Below are 24,079 nucleotides of genomic sequence, written 5' to 3'. Positions count from 1 at the left end.
TAATAATAATAATCATCATCATAATAACTATATGACCTTTGCACAGTTATTGGTGTTACACTTCTATTAATTAAAATCTATAATGTTTAATAATATCAACATCATCATCGTCATCATCATCATCAATCATGCTGCATTAATCATCAGCACCACAATAAACTGAAAAGTCATTTTAGGGCATGTTTAACGTCTAATCTCGACCTGAACCTTTTTAATTTGGTAACACCGAAAAACAAGAAATAAAGGAATTGTAATTTATTCTGCCACTTGAGGGCAACAGAGAAAAGCGCGTTCCCTTTCTGTCGCTGTGGAAACGACACGAGCGCAGAAAGTTTGTCGACAGTGCGGCTGAAAAGATGAGTTTGAATTTGGAGGCTTACTTCGGGTCAGTTTTCGAAGAACGACTCAAATTGTAAGTACAGGCTAAATCATTTATGACACTTCAGTTCGAACAGTGTTTTTCTAGAACCATTAATGTGCCGTCGGAGATATGGTTTCAGAGATTCGCTGAAGTCGCTGAAGTGCAAATAACTGTTGCATAAGCATTGTTTTGGCGCATAGAGATGGTTCTGAGTGAATTGCATCTATTCAGAAATAAGTTCGCGCAGAAGGATTTGGCGGATTCGAGTACAAGCGTAATGAAACTCGTGGAGGCGCGCGACGAGTGCGCGAGTCTGACCAGGGCACTGGAATCTCAGAAAGAGGTGATGGAAATTACGTTTCAGCTATTTCAGTTTTTATTTAATTTATTTACATATTTAAAATATTTTTTCTCGCTTGTGTGTGTTGTTGTCAGGAGATGCAGATTAAGCAGGAGAATTTAAGAGAGAGAGACGAAAACATTAAGAAAGAAGAGGAGAAACTGAAGAAATCCGTGCTGAAATATAACAAGTTTTTGCAAGTAATGCAGCATTCTGAAACAACTAAATAGATATGGATACACTGATAATGTGTAAAATGACTTGTAGGTAACAATTTTTAGTTTATTTATTTATTTTGAATCTCCTTTAAGGAAAATGATGCCAGACGGTTGCGTGCCTTAAAGAAAGCTGAAGCGGAGCAGGCTCAAATCAGACTGAAAGAACTGGAGATTCAGAAGCTACAGACAGAGAACGACAAGCTGCTGGCACGAAAAGAGAATCTGGAGGATCGTGTCAGAAAAGCCATATGCTACCAAGAGTTCCTGGAGAGAGCCACAAAAATGTCCGGAAAGGTAGTTGCACTGTTGAGACTTGCATGCCTCATTTGCCTGGAGATTGAGACTTTACATATTTTAAGAGTTTGCAGTTATCTGAACTAGAGACTGGATATAGGGCAGAGATGGTTTGCTCAAACAGATATAAATGTGAGGATTTGGAAAGTTGTGCACAAAAATAACGTGAGGGTTCTCAAAAGTGTACATTATACACGTTCTGGCTGTTTCAGTATCTAAAGTTTTGTATAGTAATATTACACTTTTCCTCTCTCTTATTCCCTTTTTTAATGACATTTGAGTTTGAGACCATTGGTCAAGTCATTGACCGTCTTCACACACTCCAGTCCATCAACAAGGAACTCCTAGAAAGCCAAACTAGGTTGGAGAAGGAGAGAGAGAGCACAAAGCTCAAACTAATACAATACATAAATAAACAGCGAACTGTTCTCCTGCACTGTAACAACCAACTGCACCAGCAACAGACGCAGCTAGACAACATACGCCTAGAAGCATACAAATGGGTAAATACGCTCACACACAATTTACAGACCTATATCTTCTGTACAGTTCTTTCTCCCAACATTACAAACTATTTATGTGTTCTACAGGAATTAAAACTAAAGCACTTCCATTCCACTGCAGCAAAAGAGACGCTCCAGTTTGCTCAACTAAAGGCCACAATCTGTAACATTTGTCAGATGATCACACATTACAGGAAAGTCTCTGTGGACACTGAGGACACCTTCAAGCAGCTGGAAATGGTGAATAATGCCAAAATACTTCTGGCAACCTTAAATTAATTATTATTTGTTAATATCATTTTTAAAATTAAAATGAGGTACATTAATGTTCTAAAAAAAATCTTCACACAGCAATATGTAATAAATGCATGCAACCTATGTGTTTTTCAAAACTGCTTTGGCAAATATCTAATTTTATTTGTAATTTTCCCTCCAGATTCAGAAATATTTTCAGCTCATGAGAGCTATAGATGATGAACTGAAGTTCAACATTATAACAAGGTCGAATCGAACTGAAGGGAATGACAGCGGTGGAGATTAAGACCCAAGATCTGTGTACCCACAGTACATCCACTGAATATGGACAGATGCATCTAAGCTAAATAAAAATCATCACCTGGCCAACCATCAGGATTGTGCACTGTGGTGAGAGGGACAGCAGGAATATTGCCCAGGAACACGGAGATTAAAAGGATGTTTAACCTAAACAAAAAGGGAATGTGTACACTTGAATGCTTTATGAGTCTCACAGTCACAGTGAGCTTTTTAATTTTTAATAACAATTTTTAATCTAATAACACAAATGCTAATGGTGATAGTCTTGTGCTGTGCTTTCATGTCGTGCTTTCTTTCATTTCCCTTTTCCCCCTTTCCTTTCTAGGGCTTTGCGTTGGCCTTCATGGCCTTCATGCATACACAAAAGCCTCTCCAATGGGCCTGAATACTAGTGGCAGCTTGGCTCCGCATCTCTCTTTCTCTTTCCTGTTGTTCCCTCTGCTTTTGAGGCTTCTGTCGCTCCTCCATAATCTGGGAGTACTCCAGGTCCATAAATGCAGAATGTTTCTCCAGTTCTCCCAGCTCTGTGATATCTGCTTCATATACATATATCATTTCCTCCAACTCTGTCTATCCACACATATAAACATACAGAATCAAATGCACATATGCATAAAGACAACATATATAGTACATTTTTAAAATACAATCACACAGTAAAAGTGACACACACACACACATATATAAAATAATATTATATTTATGTAATTAAATCATGAAATCATGGCTGTGAAATAGTGTAGGCATGATATCATGATTTAAGTAAATAAATAAAAAATGTAATTTATTCCTGTGATCCAAAGTTAAATTTTCAGCAGCCATTACTCTAATCTTCAATGTCACATGATCTTTAAGAAATCATTGTAATATTTGGTGCTCAGGAAACATCTCATTATTATTATTTTTATAAGTTGTCTGCTGATTTTGTGTGTGTGGGGGGGGGGGGGCATTTCTTTTTTTAAAGAGCAGCATTTGTTTGGAAATCATTTTTGTAGCAATGTCTTTGCTGTCACTTTCGATCAGTTCTGTGCTGAATTTCTTTTTCAAGAAAAATAATCCAAATGTTTCAATGGTATCTGCAAATACATCTGAAACTGCACCATCATCAGTAAATATCAGATTAATGTCTACCTGTTTCTCTCCCATTGCAGTATCATATCTCTGGATCCAGTTCTCAATCTCTGTTTCCTCCTTGTATTTTTTTTCTGTATATCAAAACCAGCAACAATTACAACAAACTCATGCTCACTTTTTAACTGAATGACCCTTGAATGAGCATAAATACACCTTTCGTAGTGCATGTTCTCTCTCTCGGTCCGCTGCAATCACATTATTGAGCTGAGCTCTCAGTTGACTGCCTTCCTGCTGTAAACAAGCTCTCTTCTCCTCTCAAGTTTTTGAATCTGACTGGCTCTGTTTCCCAGTGTCCTGTTGAGTACGATGAAGTCCTCCCAACCCTTTTCCATCTGATTCAGTGAGCTCCTCAGCTAGTGCACTTTATTTGTCAATGTGGAAATCTGAATAGGAGCAAGAGCCAGACAAAGAAAGAATGAAAGCAATGATGAGACCAAGTAGTTTGGAGAATTTATTAATTTGTCATCCAACTAATCTCTCAACTATTTATCCTATCTTATTCCTTGTCATGCTTCTGACCTTTGTATCCTTGTCTTTTATTGCCATGGCAACTTCTTTTTCCAATTTGGCAGAGTGACACATAATGTGTGATTTCCAGCATCATCTCTCTGCGATCTCTCTCCTCTGCAGGTGTAGTGAGAAGCCTCTCCAACACAATCTCTCTCAACTCACACAGGCCATCTCTCAGTTTCTGAGACTCCATCTCTACCCCTGGGTTAGGTTCTATTCCTTTTTGCACTTCCCTTGTGGTCGGAGTTTCTTTAAGTATCCGCATAATATTACGAAAGGAGTCCTGAACTGCTTCTGTTGATTTGGCTAATTGTTCCTTTAGTTTGCTTTGATCAAGACTCCCATCAAGTACCATGTCTTGGTATTTTCCCCCAAGCTTTTGGTCCTCTTTTAGGGCATTGGCCACTGCCTCTCCAGGACAGTTCTTTTGGAGAGTTCAGCAGAGTGGGTAGAAGAGAAACTACCTCCATCCACTGAATGCACTCATCTAGAACCCCAAATATGAGCTTTGCTTCTAGAAATGAAAGTCTTCTTGGATGGGTTAATGGTCTTTAAGTAGTCTCCTTTAGTTTTGTTTGGAAGGTCGGTTGCATCTGATAGTCTGTCTTCTGGAGGGCGAGCATCTGATTTTTTTTTTCTTTGATTGTGAGAAAGATAACTATCCAGACATCAAATAATTTGTAAAACGTTTAAGGTGCTTTTTTACCAGATGAAGATGGCTTTGAATGAGATAAAATCCACGTGTTGCAATTCATACAAAAATAAATATATGTTACCCAACTACACAAATGTTCAAATTTTTATAATATTTGGAATCTGTTATTCCTTCTTATATTACTAATTAATGTTGACCAAGAAACACTTTGCCCTTAGCTCAGATTCTAAATAGCTCAACAATAGTAACAGACAATCATCACAGTTTTGCACTCCCTGGAGATTTTCTACATTTCCATCTTGTTTGTAGAAATTTGTATGCGCTTACAGTCAAATACAAACTCTGATGTCATATATATATATATATATATATATATATATATATATATATATATATATATATATATGTATGTATGTATGTATATATACCGGTAAATTTAAAATTTAAATTTAAATATCTGTTGCTGTGACAACCGTTGGCATGACATTCTGATCCGAGTGACTTCCCACTCTAGCAAAAAACAAAATATGTAATCTCACTCGTGATTTACTTACAGATGTAACGTTATATAGATAAATTTTCCCCTGCATATACTTCACAAACCTCATATTATCAATTAATGTATTAGTATATTTGGCATGAGACACGTTATCTCACTATATGGCTTTTATTGTGACACTTCAGCTGTTTTATCTCAGCGACAGCGACCAAAAACAACACTGTCGTAAAAAGACGTAACGCCAAACCCTCCGGCTTGACGGCGGAGGTTCTTTTATTTATAATAGAAATTCGATTCAATTGTATGTTACTGGCTTCGGAAGTTAAATTCTTTTTTTATTAGTTGGAAATCCGAAATATACTTTTGCGCTTGCGTTGGTATTTTAATAATATGCGAAGATAATGACGTAAACAGACAGGCTCTGTTACGGTTTTAATTATGATTCGTTTAACTTGCACAGTTAAAGTTGTTTTAAAACATATTTTAGTATAAACTCGCTCGGTTTGGTGTTCGTGGACAACAAAGGGGTTTCTATAAGTCGTGTCGTGTGTGTCGCGTGTCCAGTGTTAAAGTTCTTCTGCAGTTTATTGACCATACAGACTGTGTCCCGGAGAACCGCGGTCCTCTCTTCGTGTGTTTGGTTCGGCAGGATGGCGGACGGGGATGACGACGTGCCGCTGATCCTGACCTGGGACGATACAAGCAGCGGGCTGCTGGAGGAAGATGCGAGTTAGTATAATGTGTTCTTATTCCACCATATATAACTGACGCTTCTCTTTCAGTGGTGTTATTTAGATCACCTGCAGAAATCCGAGCTTTACTGCAGGCAGAGCAGGACTGCGTTTCTGCCAGTGCGCATCTCTAGGCATGTCAGGCATCCAGCTTTCTTCCACAGATTTGTCATCCATTCTGTGTGCAGCACCCTTCATGAGTTCTGTCAGTGACCTCTCTCTCCCGAGTCTGAGCTGACAGATACTGCAGGATTTCAAACTTTTTAATGTGAAGTATCCCAAATATGATGCCATTGCGAACCATCGTCATAACTTTAAGTATAAAGATAAACATTTTAAGCGTGACGTTATACTGTAAAGACAGCATGTTGTTTCAAAGGTTAAATAATTAACTTAGTGTTTACTTTTTTTTTTTTTACACAACATTACAGTTATTTTAAACTGAAGATAATTATTTATGGTAAAATCAATAGAATAAAATAAGTATTGATTTTAGTAATAAAATCAAAATGTATTAATAATAGTAGTAGTAGTAGTAATAATAATAATAATAATAAGTTAAAGTTACGGTATTAACTTTAACAGACATAAAATATATTTTATAAAATTCTCTGAATTGTACCCAAACTCCCTACACCCCATTGCAGTTCGCTGGTGTTCCAGTCTGGCCCTTCATTATAAAACCACTGCTGTTGTGCATCAGTTAATTAAATAGTGATAATGTTACTGAAATGTTGATCAGCTGAGAAACTACAGGTCCTGGTCTGCATGAAACCTGACTTTTCACCCTCGTTGTCCTTGATTATGACCATAGACATCCAGTATGTGAAAGTAGGAAGGAGACGTTGCTATTTAAATAGTGTGAGTTCCGAGCACTGACTCTAGAGGGCTCTGCAGTCAAGCCTTTTCGTCATGGTTGACTGCTTTGTTGACATTGCTAATGCGCTGGGAAATGATTCCTAGGCCTTCTGCATAGGCATAATTTATGGTTTTTGTAGAACAGGGCTGTTTTCCCCCACTCTACTTTGTAAAAGCTTTTCTAATGAAAAATGTGGAAATGTATCTAATACAAAAGAATTGTTAAGAGTGATCTTAATTTCATTAGTGTGTGTTGTAATGAACAGTGATGTCAGTGCTGGAGTTTAAAGTTTATAATGCTCAGCTGTGTTCACTGCGGCTGTCATCAGTGGCAGATCATGTTATTGAGGGTGCTAGATTTAATCATGATATCATCAAACAAAATAATCTTTGTTCATTTAATTACTTTGGATTGAGAACGATAATTGCACCCACAATTTGTTTTAAAGGAAAACTTATTTTTATGTAAAAAAAAGTCTATTGGACGTGTGGTTGAAATTATTGACAGTTTTCTCTGTAATATTTCAATCATAATTATTTTTCATACATGGTTGACAATCCAGTTTTGACTTGAAATTGAACAAATGATCCAGGTTTATCAGATTTAGGGATATCAGTTAGGATTTAATCCTCAAATAATAATAATAATAAAAAAAAAACGTTACAGAGAAATCTGTAAATCAAGTTGTCATATAGGTCATACAATGGAAGCCAGTCTTTTCCATTAACATAAATGTTATGTAACGCATTTTTCTTTCAGAAAAACAGATTCACTGTTGGATACAGTTTATAGTGCAGTTTGGCTCATGTTTTTAGAAAAATGCATCTTTATACAGCTTATAGTAGAAAAAGGCTTCTTTATATAGCTGAGTTAATGCTGCCCTTTTGTTGCTCAAAATTCAGCATAAAGATGCAACGGTACATAAAAGTCAGACTAAATTATGTCAGACACACCTCAGCCCCTAGTATCAAGTTATGCAGCTGTAATTTTTGTGTAAATGCATTTATGCAACCTCTGAACCGTACCACCTTTGCTGTGTAAATTTAATGACACAAATCTAAGTGCTGTGTCATTTATAGACTGAAGTTCAATTGAGAGACTTTTTGGTGTATTGGTGTAAGTGGTTTAAAAATCTCTTAGGAGATGCTGCACCCCAGTGCTATTGTGTGGTATTGTATGTTGCTAAAAATATCAATAACCATCATATGATACAACAGCCAATATACAATTTCTGCTAGGTCAGTTTTTGGGGGAGGATTATGTGTAGTACTGTCCCTTTAAGAGTGAAGTTTTCCAACCCCAGTGGTCATGTGTTCAAGTGTCCAATACAGTAGCATACCTCCCTTTGTACCACACACACACACACACACACACACACACACAGAGAGAGAGAGTTAAAATGCTGTGTCAGCCTCATGACAGATACAACGCTGTTTGTGGCCCCCGTCCAATCCCACCCTGCATGCACACAGTCTATGGCCTTGTGTCAGAACTGTTTGGTTGTGATGAGAGCTGGACGTTTGAATATCTGGAGCACCTGAGTGTAAACTGTGGCACTCTTCTGGGGATATGGTATGTTCGTTTAGTTAGTCAAGAAAATTCTTCATGGAAAAAAAAAGAAACATAGTAGGAACACGGTCTGTGTTTTTGGTTCCAAAACTGCTATCTCTCAATTTAAGAAGAAAGAAGCTGACCTGAATATCAGATGCCGTTGCTTCCTTATTCTGCATCAAGCTGCTGTCTGCTTTTTTTTTTTTTTTTTTTGGTCGTGGTAAAGATTTTGTTTGGACATTTTAATACAAGCATTTTTATTAACAACCAGAACCCATCTCTAATCATCAGTCTGGTTTTGTTTCTTTGTGTTTGAAGAAAATCTGGATCTGCGCAAAGTGGAACTGGATCTGAAAAGAAACCTGGTATCAGTGCTATCTGTGCTGTGTCCCTCTTGTTCACTCTTGCTCTGCCAGGATCCTATTGATTAGACGGAGCAAAACCAATGCTGTTGTAGTCATGTGCTTCACTGAGAGCTATTTACAGACAGCTGTGAGTCAATGAACGTAATGAAGTAACTCATTCAGTCAGCTTGTGTTGGGCAAACTAAAAGCTCTTAGCTGTTTGACATTTCATTGGTGCGCCATTAAATTACCAGACTCCGGCCTGACAGATCTTCTAGAAGTGAGTCATATTTATTGCTTAGAAAGTAGCAATGTTAAGTATAGTTCAGAAAAATGAATTGAAACTTTTTAGTTCCCAAATGAAGCTCTTAGCGTAGTTGGTTTGTTTGGCAGTGCTGTCGATCTCAAAGGTCAGCTGCGTTTTTGAGCTTGAAGAAAGAAAGGTATTAAAATGGATGCAATATAGAAGATCTAGTACAGGAAACAGAAGACAACAAGGAAAAAGGGAGGCTATGACCATGAGGCTGAAACCAAACTAATGGGGATGGCTGGAAAAGGGACCAGTGTCAGAAGCAGCAGCTCAGAGGATCTACAGGAAGTTTTCATCGTGATTGGGACTGATGCTTGAGAAAATCCACTGTACAATCTATTCGACTTCTCAGTTACACTGTGATCTCTGAACCATCAGCTGTGTTTCCTGCTCATACATCCTCTGAAAGAGAGAGAGGAAAAGTCCAAGGTGGAATCCTTATGGAACTATTAGGAATTCAGCGATGAAATGTTTGGAATACTGAGTGCAGTGTTTTGGGAACCAGCTCTGTTAGTCAGGAGTGCCTTTAAATTGAATCACATTTATTATTATAATTTTTATTCAGTATTTGACTCCGAATCAGTTCTTAATTTTTTTTGAATGTTGTTGTCACAGAAAGCAGCCCAAATGTAATTAGTCACTTTAATCTGTAACGATGTCTAATTAACCTTTTTTCCCCCTACTTTCTAGGATCTTTGGAGCATTTGAGAATATTTCCCATGTTTTTGCCAACAAAATATATTTTGTAGTTTATTGTTATTTTTAGCTTAGAAACACATTATTACCAAATGTTTTTGTGTGTGTGTGTGTGTGTGTTTCTTAATTTTTTTTTTTACAGTGAAATAGTGTGTGAAGGTGCAGAAAGAGATGTGGACTTTGCGTTTTGACCTGATTTGACTCAGTTTTGTGTTTTGAGGAATTGTGAGCATCACCATAAAATTCTGTTCTGCTTTCGGACCGCTGGCCACAGCAGCTGCAGCTGGCACAATGAAACTTGCATGTTTGAGTGCACTGTTGATAATTTATACTTGCAGTGCTAAAAACTGATTGAAAAACTGCAGTGACATGGGGCCGATCACAGGGGCTACCATGGAAGTCAGTAGTACGTTTGACAACATGACTGGACTGACGCATGATAGGCCAGTGCAAACGTCTTCATTCTGCCAGCAGTTTGCATCTGTCGGTATGTTATTTAAATGAGGTATATAAAATGAGCCGGCTCAAAAAACGCTGTATCCAAAAAGTAAATGCTTAATTTATATTATAAAATAATTTAATAGTTTTTTTCCTTCTCTACACAGATGGGGCAGGAAATTATGATGTTGTGAATAATGTTGTCATTCCAACCCCAGGAGCACCGGACCCCAGGGCCCAGAATTCTTTGCGGCAAAGTTGGGAAATGAACTACCAGGAAGCAGCAATATACCTCCAGGTCATCTTTTGAACCTCGATATGCTCAGTGAAGCAGCAAAATAGATACAAATGATCTCAAACACACACTCTGGATTAATAAAAATTCTCTCTTGCCAATTTGTCTGTGTTTGTTCTCAGGAGGGAGAGAATAACGACAAGTTTTTCACTCATCCGCGAAATGCCCATGCGCTCCGTGCCTACCTGTTTGCTCACAATCACCTTTTCTATGTGATGGAGCTGCTGACGGCAGTGTTACTCATGCTTCTGTCCCTCTCAGAGGCCCCTGCCGTCCCCTTTCTCCGCTTAGATGTCTATGTATGTGACTTCTGCTTCACTGTGTGCATACACTATCTTTCAAAAGTTTGGGGTCTGTAAGATTATTTGTTTTTGAAATAAATGCACTTCTTTTCGTCAAAGAAATTCCTTAAAAAAAAAAAAATCACAGTTTTCACAAAAATATTAATACTTGAGCACTTAAAGGTGCTGTAGGGAACTTTTGTAAAAAAAAATATTTTTTACATATTTATTAAACCTGTCATTATGTCCTGACAGTAGAATATGAGACCGATAATCTGTGAAAAAAATCAAGCTCATCTGGCTCCTCCCAGTGCTCCTATTTCCATTTGCAGAAAGTCATGCGCTCCCGGTAAAAAAATAACCAATCAGAGCTGCGATCCGTAACTTTGTTTGTGTTCAAAATGTAGAAAAGTGAACATAATAAGCGAGTACACCATGAATCCGTTTTCCAAACCGTGTTTTTAGCTTGTCCTGAATCACTAGGGTGCACCTATAATAAGTGTTTATATTCGGACTATTTTAGATTGCTTCGGGGGTACCGCAGCGGAGTAACCCAGTTACTTTGTGATTCTTCATAGACATAAACAGAGAGAAGTAGTTCCGGCTACAATGTTCTTCCACAAGACGCAAGCAGTTCTGTTTATTAACCGCTAGAGCATCAAAAGTTCCCTACCGCAGCTTTAATCAGCATATTAGAATGATTTCTGAAGGATCATGTGTCATTGAAGACTGGAGTAATGGCTGCTGAAAATTTAGCTTTGCCCTCACAGGAATACATGACATTTGAAATTATATTAAAATAGAAAACGGTTATTTTCAATTGTTATAACATATCACCATATCTCTGTTTCACTGTTCACTGTTTGATCAAGTAAATGCAGCCTTGAAGAGTATAAGAGACTTCTTTCAAAAACAGAAAAAAAACCTTACTGACCCCAAACTTTTGAATGTGTTAATGTGTGTAAGCTTGAGTGCATTTGTGTTTGTAATTGTGTTTTTATAGGTATTATTGTGGTTTATGATTATATGAACATGAGTATGTACTTGTACACAAACACTTATGTGTGTGTGTGTGTGTGTGTATTTTTTTCTATTTCTGTCAGGTTCATGCAACACTGGAGTTATTGGCATTGGTAATGGTGGCCTTTGAATTGTGCATGAAGCTCAGATGGCTTGGCTTTCACACCTTTATACGACATAAGAGGACCATGGTGAAGGTGTGTACTGTACATTTTTTTGTAATAGACGTCCTGTGTTTTCTTACAATGGTTGATTAAAAAAAAAATTGTTTCTCTCTGTATCAGGATGTGTCATTTTCAGAAAAGCTCAGCTCATCCTATCTGATTTTTGTGTGTTTCAGACATGTGTCCTGTTTATTCAGTTCATCGAGGCAATTGTGGTCTTAGTCCGGCAGACGTCTCACCTGCGTGTAACGAGAGCCCTGCGGCCGATCTTTTTGGTGGACTGCCGTTACTGTGGAGCTGTTCGCAGGCATGCTAACTTAAAAATAATTAACTAATAATTTACTAATTATACACAAAACTGAGTACCAAAAGTTCAATTCAGTTCAATTCAAGTTTATTTGTATAGCGCTTTTTACAATTCAAATAATTACAAAGCAACTTATGACAGAGCAACTATATACAGAAAATTATGTTTCTACAATATTTAGTAGTAGCTTATAAGTGGTGACTGTCTGTTTATGTGCATATGACAGGATTTTTCAGAAAAATTAATACAAGACGTAGTCAACCAGACAATGAACATTATTAACAGCAATTATTATATGATGATGCAATCACACTTGTAGCAATATTTGTTAGTTCTGTTTGTTGAAAGTCCTTGTAACGATGGGAGAATTATTGTAAAGCACATCCATGACTGGATAAAATCTCTGTTTCTCTCCTCCTTCAGAAACCTGAGGCAGATATTTCAGTCGCTTCCTCCCTTCATTGATATTCTTCTGCTGCTGCTTTTCTTCATGGTCATCTTTGCCATCCTAGGATTCTGTTTGTTCTCAGCCAACTCAGCCGGCCCTGTTAGTACATCGATCACACACACTCGCCTTTGTGTTCTCTTTCTCTCTTACACACAAACTCATCGATACTTCTCTTTCTCTACAGTATTTTAGCACACTGGAGAACAGCATTGTGAGTTTGTTTGTCCTTCTGACCACTGCAAAGTAAGTATGTACCCTCACTTTGGTGCACACGTTCTACATGACTCTGAGCCTCAGTGGGGTTGTTTGATGTCTTCCTGTAAATGCAGTAGTGATCCAGATGTTTTCAGTTTAAACTTCTTTAGGGGAACTGGAGAATTTCTCTGGTCCTCTATTATCATTATGCCCTTGAGCAATATTTTGATTGATAGTTTGAATAAGAAAGTGTCTGCTAAATAATTAATATTTTAGTAACCTCAGAGTCTTAAGTAGATTTAAACGTCTTTTTTTCTTCACTAGTTTTCCCGATGTGATGATGCCAGCATATTCAAAGAATCGCTGGTCATGCATTTTCTTCATTGTGTATCTGTCCATCGAGCTCTACTTCATCATGAATCTGGTCAGTATTGAACAACAAAAAATCTACTTGCCTTTTAAAGGATTTCTAACACATCATAGTTTAATTTTGTTGGTGAACTAGCCTTTACTTTGAGTTTGCTTCACAGCTCCTGGCAGTGGTTTTTGACACTTTCAATGGAGTTGAGAAGATGAAATTCAAATCTCTTCTTCTACACAAGCGATCCGCTATAGAGCACGCCTTCCAGCTGCTAGTTAGTCGGCAGGTGAGATTTATACAGACCGATCACACTTTTCCCCCCATCTGCCAATCTTTCAGGTCTGAAGCCTTGTGTATTTTATGGATGAATGTGATAAATCTGTATTTATTTAGAGGCCAGATGGAGTGTGTTTAAAGCAGTTTGATGGACTGATGCGATTCTATCGTCCACGTATGACTGCCAGGGATCGTTTCCTCACTTTCAAAGCCCTCAACCATTCAGGCGCAACCATGCTGAGGTACACACACGCGCATGAATGTGCTCACACGCTTTCATTTATTTTAACAGATGATGAGTCCATAAGGTGTATTTGTGCTTGTGTTTTAGTCTCCAGGACTCCTATAAGTTTTATGAAGTGATCGGGCTCAAATGGAAGGTCAGCTTCACACACTGTCACATGATTATTCTCCCCGGGTGTATGTTAAACTCTCCTGAGCCGGAACATATGGTGTGTATGTGTGTTGCAGGCTCGACGGAGTGGGGAGCACTGGTTTGATGATCTTCCTCGTACTGCATTCCTCATCTTCAAAGGTCTTTTAAGGCTTCCTTGTCATGTTTATTCAGTTTGGATAAGTTACAGTATTTTATAGTTTAATGATCTGCTCACAATGACCAGATACATTCAAGATTAATTGATTAAATGACAAGATTAATTCAAATATTTTCTTCCATAATTCTTCCTTTGTATGATCATTATTCTTCTCTAACAGGAATCAATTTACTTGTGAAATCCAAAGCTTTCCAGTATGCAATGTGTAAGTTAAATTCTTAAGTAACTTGTTGTATGAACCCTTTAGATAATAACATTTGTATTAACAACTCTTATTATGTAATGTACTGAAAATACAGTAATATTGTGTAAAAATATTACATTTTCAAAATGTAATTTATTCCTTATTTTCAGCAGCCATTACCAGTGTAATATGCTGATTTGGTGCTCACAAAGCATTTCTTATTATTAGTAGTGCTGTTAAATACTATTTAGCTTTACCTGTCACTTTTGATCAAATTGATGAAATTTATTTAAAAAATGTTACTGACCCCAAAGTTATGAACTATATTGTACTGCACTCACAGTATATTAATTTCAGTACTTCTGATAATTCTAACTATTTTTCATGATTGACCTGTTACAGATCTGGTAGTTGCAATTAATGGCATCTGGATCCTAGTGGAGACTAACATGTTAAATGGTAAGATCTTCTTGAGTAATGGAACAGTAAGTCATGTGTTGCAGCTGTGTTGAAGTTTCAGATAATTGTTTAAATTCAAAGAATTGAAGCGCTTGTAAACAGAGGAAACGGTGAAATAGTTGAATTTGGCTCTAAGGGAGCTCTTCTCTTCTTACAGTCGGCGTCTCATGGACTCGTGTTGTCCCATGGAGTTACATTATTTTCCTTACAAGTAGGTTGAAATTGATTAAAATTAAACCACTAGTAAAACCGAATGTAAATGCGTTAAAAAATATTGGTTTAATTTCAATTAAAAAAATGTTTTTCATCTTCTGGTGATGTGTCTGTGGAATGAAGTTTACGGAGTTGAGGTCTTGTTGAAGATCACAGGCCTTGGTCCTTTGACATATTTCAGCTCAGGGTGGAACCTGTAAGTACACACACACACACACACACACACACACACACACACACACACAGACACTGCATCACCTCTGGGTGTGTGTTTCTATTTCCAGCTTTGATTTCTCAGTAACAGTCTTTGCCTTTTTGGGATTGATGGCTCTGGCCTTTGACATGGAGCCGTTCTACTTCATCGTAGTGTTGAGACCTCTCCAGCTCCTCCGGTATGTGTACTTATTTTTGTGTGTGTGTTGTTTCATCTTAGTTTGCATTGTAGTCATTCATTTAAATACTTTTTCTTTTTCTCAAAATGATTTTTGTTTCTCCCATAAGTCTGAGGATACTATATTATACTGAACATTTATAGATAAAGATTTAATCGAAAACCTAATTCAGACCTGTATATAAACAGAAAAGTTCTAGATGTAACTCTGTATATATATGTAATATATATTTGGTAATGTAAACAAATAAATTATATATATCACTTGAATAGTTGTAATTTGTACATTACATTAAATATCAATCAATTAAAAATAAAAAAACACAATATAGAAGCATTTTCGCCTAAGATCTCAGACGGTTTTACCCTACTATAGATCACGTCTGCACTGTAATCATTTTTTAAAGCTGCATGTCTAAACTTTGTGTGAATAATTAAATATCTTTTTTTCAGAAGTCATAGCTGTAGATAGAAACACGTTTCTTTTTAACAGTTTCATAATTTTATTCCCTATTTCTTGTCAAGGTTGTTTAAAATTAAACAGCGCTATCGGAACGTTTTGGACACAATGTTTGAACTGTTCCCGCGAATGGCCAGGTACAGAAATAATGATCCATTTCAGCTCATTACTCACAGATGAAGGCCGTTTCTCTCACAAACCTCTGTCTGTCTCTGTAGTCTAGGTCTGACTCTGATTATCTTCTATTATTGTTTTGCCATCGTTGGAATGGAGTTTTTTGCTGATGTTGTTTATCCGAACTGCTGCAAGTAAGTTCCTTTAATAACCATAGATTGATTTTTTTAACATCATTTAACACAGTCTACTGTCATTTTCTCACCCTCATGTTATTACAAATGCGTTCTTCTGCACAAAACAAAATACTTTTTTTTTGGAAGAATGTACATGAAAGTACTTTGTGATCAGTCAATGTCAAGTTGCAAAAAAGGACAAAAATAACCATAATTGGTTCTTGGTGAATAATGTCTTTTGTTGTGTATAATGGTGTGTTCTCTGTCTCTCAAAGCACCAGCACTGTCGCTGAATCGTATCGCCAGATAAATGTGACCATTGGCAACCGAACAGTTCTAGAGGAGGGGTATTATTATCTCAATAACTTCAATAACATCCTAAGCAGCTTTGGTATGTGCACACACACTCACAGATCCACACTCTTCTAATGTCAGTATATAGCATCTGTAACTCTTTTTCTCTGCCATGTTTCAGTCACTCTTTTTGAGCTAACAGTGGTGAACAACTGGTACATCACTATGGTGAGTGTAAACACAAAAACACATGCAGGTCAGCTCAGTCAACAGGTCATAAAGAATCAGATGTTCCCTCAGTAAAACTCTTTGTGTTTATTTGGTTGGTGTGGGTCTGCGGAGCCCCCTGCTGTTTACTGAAATTAAGTAAAGAGCTCAAGGGGTGCCAATGAGCACTCATATTGGCGCTATATTGCTACATTTTAGCAGGGTTGTGATAAAGAATGGCATTGGTCACCCTGAAATATGACTGCTGCCCCCATGGATCCTCCGAAATCATTGGGCTAGAGTACTGTCAAACTGATGATGCCTGTATGGCATGGGATCAGAGCGCTCTCAATTACTGCCTGATTGTTGCGTGCAAAGTTTGCATTTGGAGCGCTCCTTAACGCCATTAGATCAATGGACTCTGTCAGTGCTTTGGCAAGACAAGGTTTTTATTTTCCTGTCATTTGTCAGAGTTATTGAGCCACTGATCCCTGTTTTCACAGGAAGGTGTGACATCACAAACTACGCACTGGAGTCGCCTTTATTTCATGACCTTTTACATTGTCACCATGGTAAGAGACTGTGTATGTTATTTGTTATTTTTGTATGTGTATTAAATAAGTCTAAATCATTTGGAACGTTTTTGTTATTTAAAAAAAAAAAATCTGAAGAAAAAAAAATGGATGAACTAAATAAAAATCAGAATAGTTTTCTTGGCAACTAAATGAAATATGAATAACTAGAATTACTATCTGGAAATTATTTTTTAAGACTAAAGCTGGAAATAAATAAAACATTTATAAATTAAACCTAAATAGTAATCTTAAAAATCTAAATAAAACTGATAAAAATGACCTAAAATTAAAATAAAAACCGAAAATTAATAAAAGCTAATTCAAAATATTAATGGAAACTGTGCATATAGCATATTAAAAACACTGAAAGAAATGTGGATATGATTTGTTTTTGATGTGAAGATTGTGTTCTATAGGTACAGTGCAGGGGTAAGCAAGTTCGGTCCTAGAGATCCGCCGTCCTGCAGAGTTCAGCTTCAACCCTAATCAAACTAATCAGTGTTCCTGTAGCTCAAGTGGTAGAGCATTGTGCTATCAAGCGTTGGGGGTTAAATTCCCCGGGAACACATGATAGATAAAAATTGATAGCCTGAATGCACTGTAAATCGCTTTGGATAAAAGCGTCTACTAAATGCATAAATTTAATTTTATTTTTAATTTTTATTTATCAAACACACCTGAACAAGCTCTTCAGTGTCTTCAGGAGTACTAAGGCTACGTGCAGGTGAGGGTTTTTTTCTGGGTTGAAACTGAACTCTCCAGGACCGAACTTGCCTACCCCTTGTACAGTGTTAAGTGGTCTACATTTCTTTTTCATTGATTTTTAACATTTGATGTAGTCTTCAATATGAAGAATAAACACTGAGGTGACATACAACCTCTACATGTTTAACAATAATAGGAATACTTTGAAAAATAATGTTGTTTAAAATTGTTTTAGACAAATTATTGAATGACACACTGCTGTTGTCAGCTACCCATTTATAAGCATGTTATAAATCTGATTTAGTGATCTTGATATTTTCTGACAGCCTGGTGTTATTTTTTTATGCAGGTTGTCATGACTATAATCGTGGCCTTCATTCTAGATGCATTTGTCTTCAGGATGAACTACAGTCGGAAGAACAGAGAGCCGCTGGATGACCCAGAAGGTTCTAGATGTTTAGAGTCTGTTCATCTGATGACATGTTTAATAAGATGAGTATGACTGAGATATCTAATACTGAGAATGTGTGTGTGTTATAGATGAAAAGGGGATCGTCTTTGAGACAGAGGTGTCCCAGACTGAAGCTCTACAGACTCTAGACTTGTATAAACACACACTGGGTGTCACCAACCTAAGCTCACTGCAGGACATGTGTGTGGCTCTGGAGCGGAGCGGGGTGAGCACATACTTCCATGCGCACACACACAGTTCGTGTTCATAGCATCTAATTTGTGTTTCTTTGTCAAATTGATTGAACTGTAATGGATTATTTTTGTCTTTGCTCACAGCATTCCTCATTAGTATTTGTGGGTCGAAGGTCACGTACCAAGTGTGACCTCAGCATGAAGATGTACGAGGAAGAGATTCAGGTAGGATAGAAACAGGGTTATTATAGGGCTATTAACTAAAACTGGAACTAAAATAAAACTATTCAAAAACATTTTCATTACTTAAAAAAAAGTGAACTGAAATAAATATATATAAAAAATGTAAACTATGTACTAAAATAATTGACATAAAAAGCAACAAAAACTATATAGAGAGCAAAATACTAAAACGACACAAGCACACAACACAATTACCAAAACTTTCAAATGAAAATGGAAAATATAAAATAAAAACTGATTCAAAATATTAATAAAAACAATAATAGTATCTCAATGGTAGCTACTGAATACTTTGTGATGGGAAAAAAACACTTTGAATTAGCTCAAATGTAACATTGTTTTTATAAAAAGAGATGTGTTGACCAGATTGTTTTAAATTAATTTGAATCTTTTATTAGCAAAATATTTAAGTAAAGCATTCATTCACAAATGGCTCTTTTATTGGATCATCAAATTAAATCATGAAAGTATGGATTGGTAATATATCACACAGCTGTTTATTCAAGAATGGGTCCGAATGAAAACTTGGAAAGTTTAGCAAAAGAAAAATAAATGCTACCTCAGGTTATTTCAGTGTGTCATGTTATAGTGTGATATATTTGGCTCTTCATTTGGATAAAAATGTCCAGATAGGCAATGCAATGTTTGTGTAAAGAGATTGCTTCTTTTTGGCTGCAGGAATGGTACGAGGAATATTCCAGAACAAACCTGCAGCCCGATGAAACGTTCCACAGAGAACTGGACAGCCCTGAAGCCAGTGCCACAAACAGCATTAACTAACTCGAATACAGCATCAGCATTAACTAACACACTCACTCATACCTCTGAGGGACCTTAGAACCGTCTTCCTCCCATCGATGAAAGGCACAGATGTTCCCCGTGACCACTACATTCGCCCTCCATCCACGTGGAGACCCACAGAACACACTTAAAGCCTTATTCCCCCCAAAAAACCTTAAGGTTCCGTGGCCAATCAGGGAAGCTTGCAGACCAGTCATGTGACATGCACTAGGTCCAGGAACCTTCTTCTTCCATGAACTGCACCTCATTGACATTTGCCTTGTGGTGGGTGACCCTGAATGATTCAGACTCTCTCTTGGATTTGACAAATGGAGAACAGCGATTGAATGTTTCTTTGGGAGATGAATCAGAAGTGAATGTGAGGATTTTAGCACTAAGTGACTTGTGTCTCTTTCTCCACAGTCTGAGCTATTGCTTAACCAACAGATAAAAGATTATAGTAATAAACAAATGGTGTTTTTAAACTAAAGCTGCTTTTTGCTGGAACCTTTGGACCTATAGAGAGGCTTTTTTTCCGTTATATATAAATATATACATGCAGATTAAACATATGTCAGATGCAGTTGAGAGTCAAGTATTTAAAAATCTGTTTCGGTATATCCACCGATATACTTAGTATGGACTGGTTTCCCAGGCGCATGTTAATTTTGGACTGATAAGTATTAAAAAAAACAGCCCTGCATCTTTCAGTTCATTTAAACTTTTGTTTTGTTACATCTGAAAAGATCTTATTTCCTTTGTTTGGAGTCAGTATTGTTTTAATGAATTTTAAAGCTTTGAGTATTTTGACAGACCAGTTTGGATTGAATCTAGTCAGAATCACAAAGTTTATTCCACCTGATCCATTCAGCTTGGGGGCAGTTGTGGCCTAATGGGTTTGAGAGTTTGTCTTGTAACCCAAAGGTCGTGAGTTCGAGTCTCGTTACCAGCAGGGATTGTAGGTGGGCACTTGAGCAAGGCACTGAACCCCCAACTGCTCCCTGGGCACTGCAGCAAAAATGGCAGCCTACAGCTTCGGGTGTGTGTCTTCACTCGGATGAGTTAAATGCAGAGCACAAATTCCGAGTATGGGACACCATATTTGGCAAAAAAATATCACAGAGTTAATACAGATTTGTCTCCAGACCAAAAATCTCCTTTGTGTAATTTAGCTTTGCTAAATGGTAATGAAACTGTTACATTGAGGGAATTTTTGCTACACTATTTTATAATGGTTTAGTCACTTTCTTGATGCTTTTTAACAGAGTGAATGCATGCAAATACTCATATATTGTTTACTCTCGTGTCTAGAGTATTTAACCTGGAGGAAATCATGGATGTGTTCAGGGTCAGTGATTTCAGTCCAGTTGCTTGTTTAATTGCAGTGTAGGATGTGCAGCCTCCGTGATCTAAACACAAGTGACATGAAACCACACCAGCTCCTCCAATACTGAAGGGTTTTATACTGGGTCTCAGTTCTCTGTTCTTATTCCTTGTAAGTGTATAATAACTGGTCTAGTAAACGATACATTTTAATGAAACTTCTTTTGGATTTTGTTTATTATTAGTTGTAATAAGTGTATTTTTATATGAATTTCGTTAGTCATTGTTACTGTTACCCTACTGTCAAGTTTGATTTCTGTCAGCCTAGAACAGTAATAGTAATAATAAGTAATAATAACAGTAATAATAATTTATGTTTACCATATGTAAGTGCTTTACCCGAGTGAAATCGTACGTACTGTTTACAGTTGTTTGCCGAATTATCCACTCACTAGGAATCCATGCTCTTGGGAATTTCTACACATTTCTCCACGCAGATTTCTCAACGGGTTCGACTTGGTCACACAAATTCTTCAACTGTTCGATTACGCATCGTGACATCGACAGGCAAATGAAGACTGTAGCTCGACTACACAACAAGTAAACGTCCTTGAGTCGATCTTTCTACCGACTGCATCTTTGCTGAGTGCGCAACTTTTTATGAGTAGGCTATAGATCCGTTTTATTAAGTCTCTGGTATATATGTACACGCAGTTTAAGTTTATTGTGATTATCTCACTGCAGGCTAGATACTGAGGCAAATGACAAAGTTATTTGCGTCAGACTTGCTTTTGTTTTTCTATTTGACAGAATGATTTGTGGATGTTTTGTTTGTTACAGGACTGCAGGAGGCAGTACAGAGATTCATCATCGTGGAGCACGAAGAGCAGGGAACAGCCTTTTTTAATGTCTCTTGAATCTGTGTCATGCGTCTTATGTTCCATTTCTTTCTATACTTGTCATCGCCTTTGTACCAATTACTTTGTTGTTCAGTGATAGTAACGTTTCTGGCAGTTCTAATATGTTCAGCCTGTGATGTCAGACATTCAGTTGAGGTTATCAGGTATTGGAAGCGACTTCCACTGTAGTTATTGTTCTAAATAACCAAAACATAACAGAATTCTTACCCCATAGAGCAGTAAAATATGAATGTATTAGATTAAATTCATCCAGAAAATAATTAATCTTACCTTGTTTTAATGTTGGCAGAGTATTTCGTTTAGTTTCTTTTATTTCGTTTCATGGGGTCTTCTCTATTATTTATTCACTTATTATTATTATTAAGTATTAGAAAATCTACATGTATTAATTTAGTTCAATATTTAAATTTAAAATGAATGGTCAAAAGAAAGCTTGTTTTGGACTATAGACTATAGGTGGTTTAAATCCACCATTAAACTTTTTTTTTTTTTTTTCGTTATGGAACATTAGAGCAGAGAATCTTTCTAAGTAAGGGATTAAAACTTATAAATTAACTGGAAGACCTGGTCAGCACTTGTTTAGCATTTAAAAAGTGGTTAAACAAGTGTAACTTTTTAAATAAAATCTATGTTTTATGCTAGGGGTTGTTGACAACACCTTATTTATAAAGTTAAAATAGCTTCTATTATAACGTGTTAAATGCTTCTTTGGATTTTTCAAATCAGTGATATTCCACAAAATATTTAAATTAAATTAAATTATTTTAAAAACAATAGCTATACAGAAATTCTTCCCGTCTGAAGCCTGACTGATGATCTTCCAACCTGAGGTAAAATGAACACTGAGAAAGGCAATCATAAATTATTATTATAATTTTTTTCATATATATTTTTAGGTGATGTGATATTTGGATATTTATCTCTGTCAAATAACTGCACAAGTTTAATGATAAATGAAGACTGTGGCTGCTTGCTCCACAACAATCTGCTTAAGTTCTTTTTTCTTTTTCTTTTTTGCCTACAGCACAAAACAAATGGCTCCAAACCCATTCTCTCATACTGAAGTCTATTATTAGTGTGTATAAGGTGAGCTCTGAGCCTGGGATGGTGGTCTGTGACTCATTCTCTCTGTACATTGAGGCTGGTTCCTAATTTATCCCTTCAGACTCTCCCCCAAACCAGCATCCTGTCTCCTCTGTGACCCTTCCTCTTCCTCCCTTCTCTCTTCCTTTCTTTTTGTTACTCCGTCATTCACTGGGGAGATGCGCTGATGCTATTTGACAGGGGACAGAATGTTTTCAGGACTTGATGTCTTTTTTTTTTTTTTTTTTTTTTTTTTTTTTTGTAGACCCATTGGACAAGCTACTTTTATGATCTGGTTATGCTGAATCATGACATTGTGCAGTGGTGGAATTTACAGGGTGCTTTTACAGATCTCATAATGCTATATGACCTTACAAAACACAGTGTGGTATCTCAATGTTCTCACACGCACAGACATTTCATTGGCCATCCGGGAGAAGAAACACAGCTTGGGATTTTAAGTGTTTTTTTCCTGATGTAAATATCCTGTATATTCTCAGCCCCTCTCTTTCACCATCTGTTTATTTCTTGCGCTCTCTGTTATCTGCATTTATTTTGGAGATTTAATGGAGATTTGAGATTTCACAACATTATTTGAATCATTTCTTTAGATATTATTTTTAGCACTGAGACTGCAGTCATTAGTTTTTTTTATGTCAAAGTGTAAACACATTCAAAGTATGTTCGATGAATTTAGAAATTAATACTTTTAATTTCCATATGTGGAGAGAGTCCATTTTTTTATGTATGCCAAAAAGTTTATGTAGTGCTTTTTTAAATAAATTTTTTATTTAGTATTTTAAAATATGCCTTGCATATAATTAATTTACAGTTACTTTAATCACTTAGAACATAATTTATTGAAGATTTTAAAATTCAGTGGTCTTATTGCAAGTATATATATATTTTTTTTTTGTTATGTATATAATTCCACATGTGTTAATTCATAGTTTTGATTCCTTCAGTGTGACTCTACAATTTTCATAGTCATGAAAATAAAGAAAACTCTTTGAATGAGAAGGTGTGTCCAAACTTTTGGTCTGTTCTTATTCTTATTATTTAAGAGTGACATCACAGAAAACATAATGGCAACTAATGATACTTTTTTTTTTTTTTTTTTACAAAATGCTTTGGTGTGATCTTATATAAAATGAGAAATAACATGATGGTTATGGAATAATACATAATTAATGTAATTTAATGTAGTGTTTAATGTGAAATTGATGAGTTTTTTTTTTTTAGATAATTTTTCAGATGGACAGGCCAGCGCGTTTGTAAAATGACCCAGAGACAAATGAACAGGTGCTCCATAACTATCCAGAGTGATCCCAATTTTTGGACCTTCAAAAATAAAATAAAAAATCTTCACAATAAGACAGTGTATGGAGGTCTGTGTTCAGAGGCCCAG

The 24,079-nt window shown here is 36.5% G+C and overlaps 2 protein-coding genes and 1 pseudogene across 10 annotated transcripts; 2 read left to right on the top strand and 1 right to left on the bottom strand.

Annotated features, from left to right (window-relative positions):
- The first annotated feature begins 287 nt into the window (after positions 1–287).
- cfap73 (cilia and flagella associated protein 73) lies at positions 288–4,123 on the top strand. Its single transcript, XM_052594434.1, has 7 exons — positions 288–412; positions 593–704; positions 797–901; positions 1,013–1,213; positions 1,495–1,716; positions 1,804–1,956; positions 2,153–4,123. Exons 1-7 carry the CDS (start codon positions 357–359, stop codon positions 2,255–2,257), a joined length of 954 nt encoding a protein of 317 aa, XP_052450394.1. The 5' UTR covers positions 288–356; the 3' UTR covers positions 2,258–4,123.
- LOC128014994 (dynein regulatory complex protein 10-like) lies at positions 2,593–5,178 on the bottom strand (annotated as a pseudogene).
- Positions 5,179–5,278: 100 nt separating this feature from the next.
- Positions 5,279–20,886, top strand: LOC128011545 (two pore channel protein 1). Of its 9 annotated transcripts, XM_052594067.1 has the most exons (28): positions 5,279–5,798; positions 9,703–9,785; positions 9,899–10,047; positions 10,166–10,296; positions 10,416–10,592; positions 11,678–11,791; positions 11,935–12,065; positions 12,489–12,612; positions 12,698–12,756; positions 13,033–13,132; positions 13,239–13,355; positions 13,463–13,587; positions 13,677–13,725; positions 13,817–13,880; positions 14,060–14,104; positions 14,486–14,542; positions 14,700–14,753; positions 14,879–14,951; positions 15,040–15,147; positions 15,672–15,743; positions 15,825–15,914; positions 16,172–16,287; positions 16,372–16,418; positions 16,901–16,969; positions 18,027–18,123; positions 18,218–18,354; positions 18,467–18,547; positions 19,244–20,886. In XM_052594067.1, exons 3-28 carry the CDS (start codon positions 9,930–9,932, stop codon positions 19,343–19,345), a joined length of 2,457 nt encoding a protein of 818 aa, XP_052450027.1. In that variant the 5' UTR covers positions 5,279–5,798; positions 9,703–9,785; positions 9,899–9,929; the 3' UTR covers positions 19,346–20,886. The 9 variants fall into 9 exon arrangements, with proteins under 9 accessions (XP_052450027.1, XP_052450037.1, XP_052450055.1 ...); XM_052594077.1 differs by lacking the exon at positions 9,703–9,785; XM_052594095.1 differs by having other exon boundaries at positions 9,703–10,047; positions 10,217–10,296.
- Positions 20,887–24,079: the final 3,193 nt, after the last annotated feature.

This window comes from Carassius gibelio, chromosome A5 (genome assembly GCF_023724105.1).
Source record: "Carassius gibelio isolate Cgi1373 ecotype wild population from Czech Republic chromosome A5, carGib1.2-hapl.c, whole genome shotgun sequence".
NCBI lineage: Eukaryota > Metazoa > Chordata > Actinopteri > Cypriniformes > Cyprinidae > Carassius > Carassius gibelio.
This window is presented reverse-complemented; position numbering and strand designations above follow the sequence as displayed.

Coding starts and splice junctions, on each gene's coding strand:
- cfap73 (XM_052594434.1), top strand. CDS start 357: ATGAGTTTGAATTTGGAGGCTTACTTCGGGTCAGTTTTCGAAGAACGA. Junction 1,214..1,494: donor CCACAAAAATGTCCGGAAAG/GTAGTTGCACTG, acceptor ATGACATTTGAG/TTTGAGACCATTGGTCAAGT. Junction 1,717..1,803: donor GCCTAGAAGCATACAAATGG/GTAAATACGCTC, acceptor TGTGTTCTACAG/GAATTAAAACTAAAGCACTT.
- LOC128011545 (XM_052594077.1), top strand. CDS start 9,930: ATGGGGCCGATCACAGGGGCTACCATGGAAGTCAGTAGTACGTTTGAC. Junction 10,297..10,415: donor AAGCAGCAATATACCTCCAG/GTCATCTTTTGA, acceptor GTTTGTTCTCAG/GAGGGAGAGAATAACGACAA. Junction 16,970..18,026: donor CCTTTTACATTGTCACCATG/GTAAGAGACTGT, acceptor TTTTTTATGCAG/GTTGTCATGACTATAATCGT.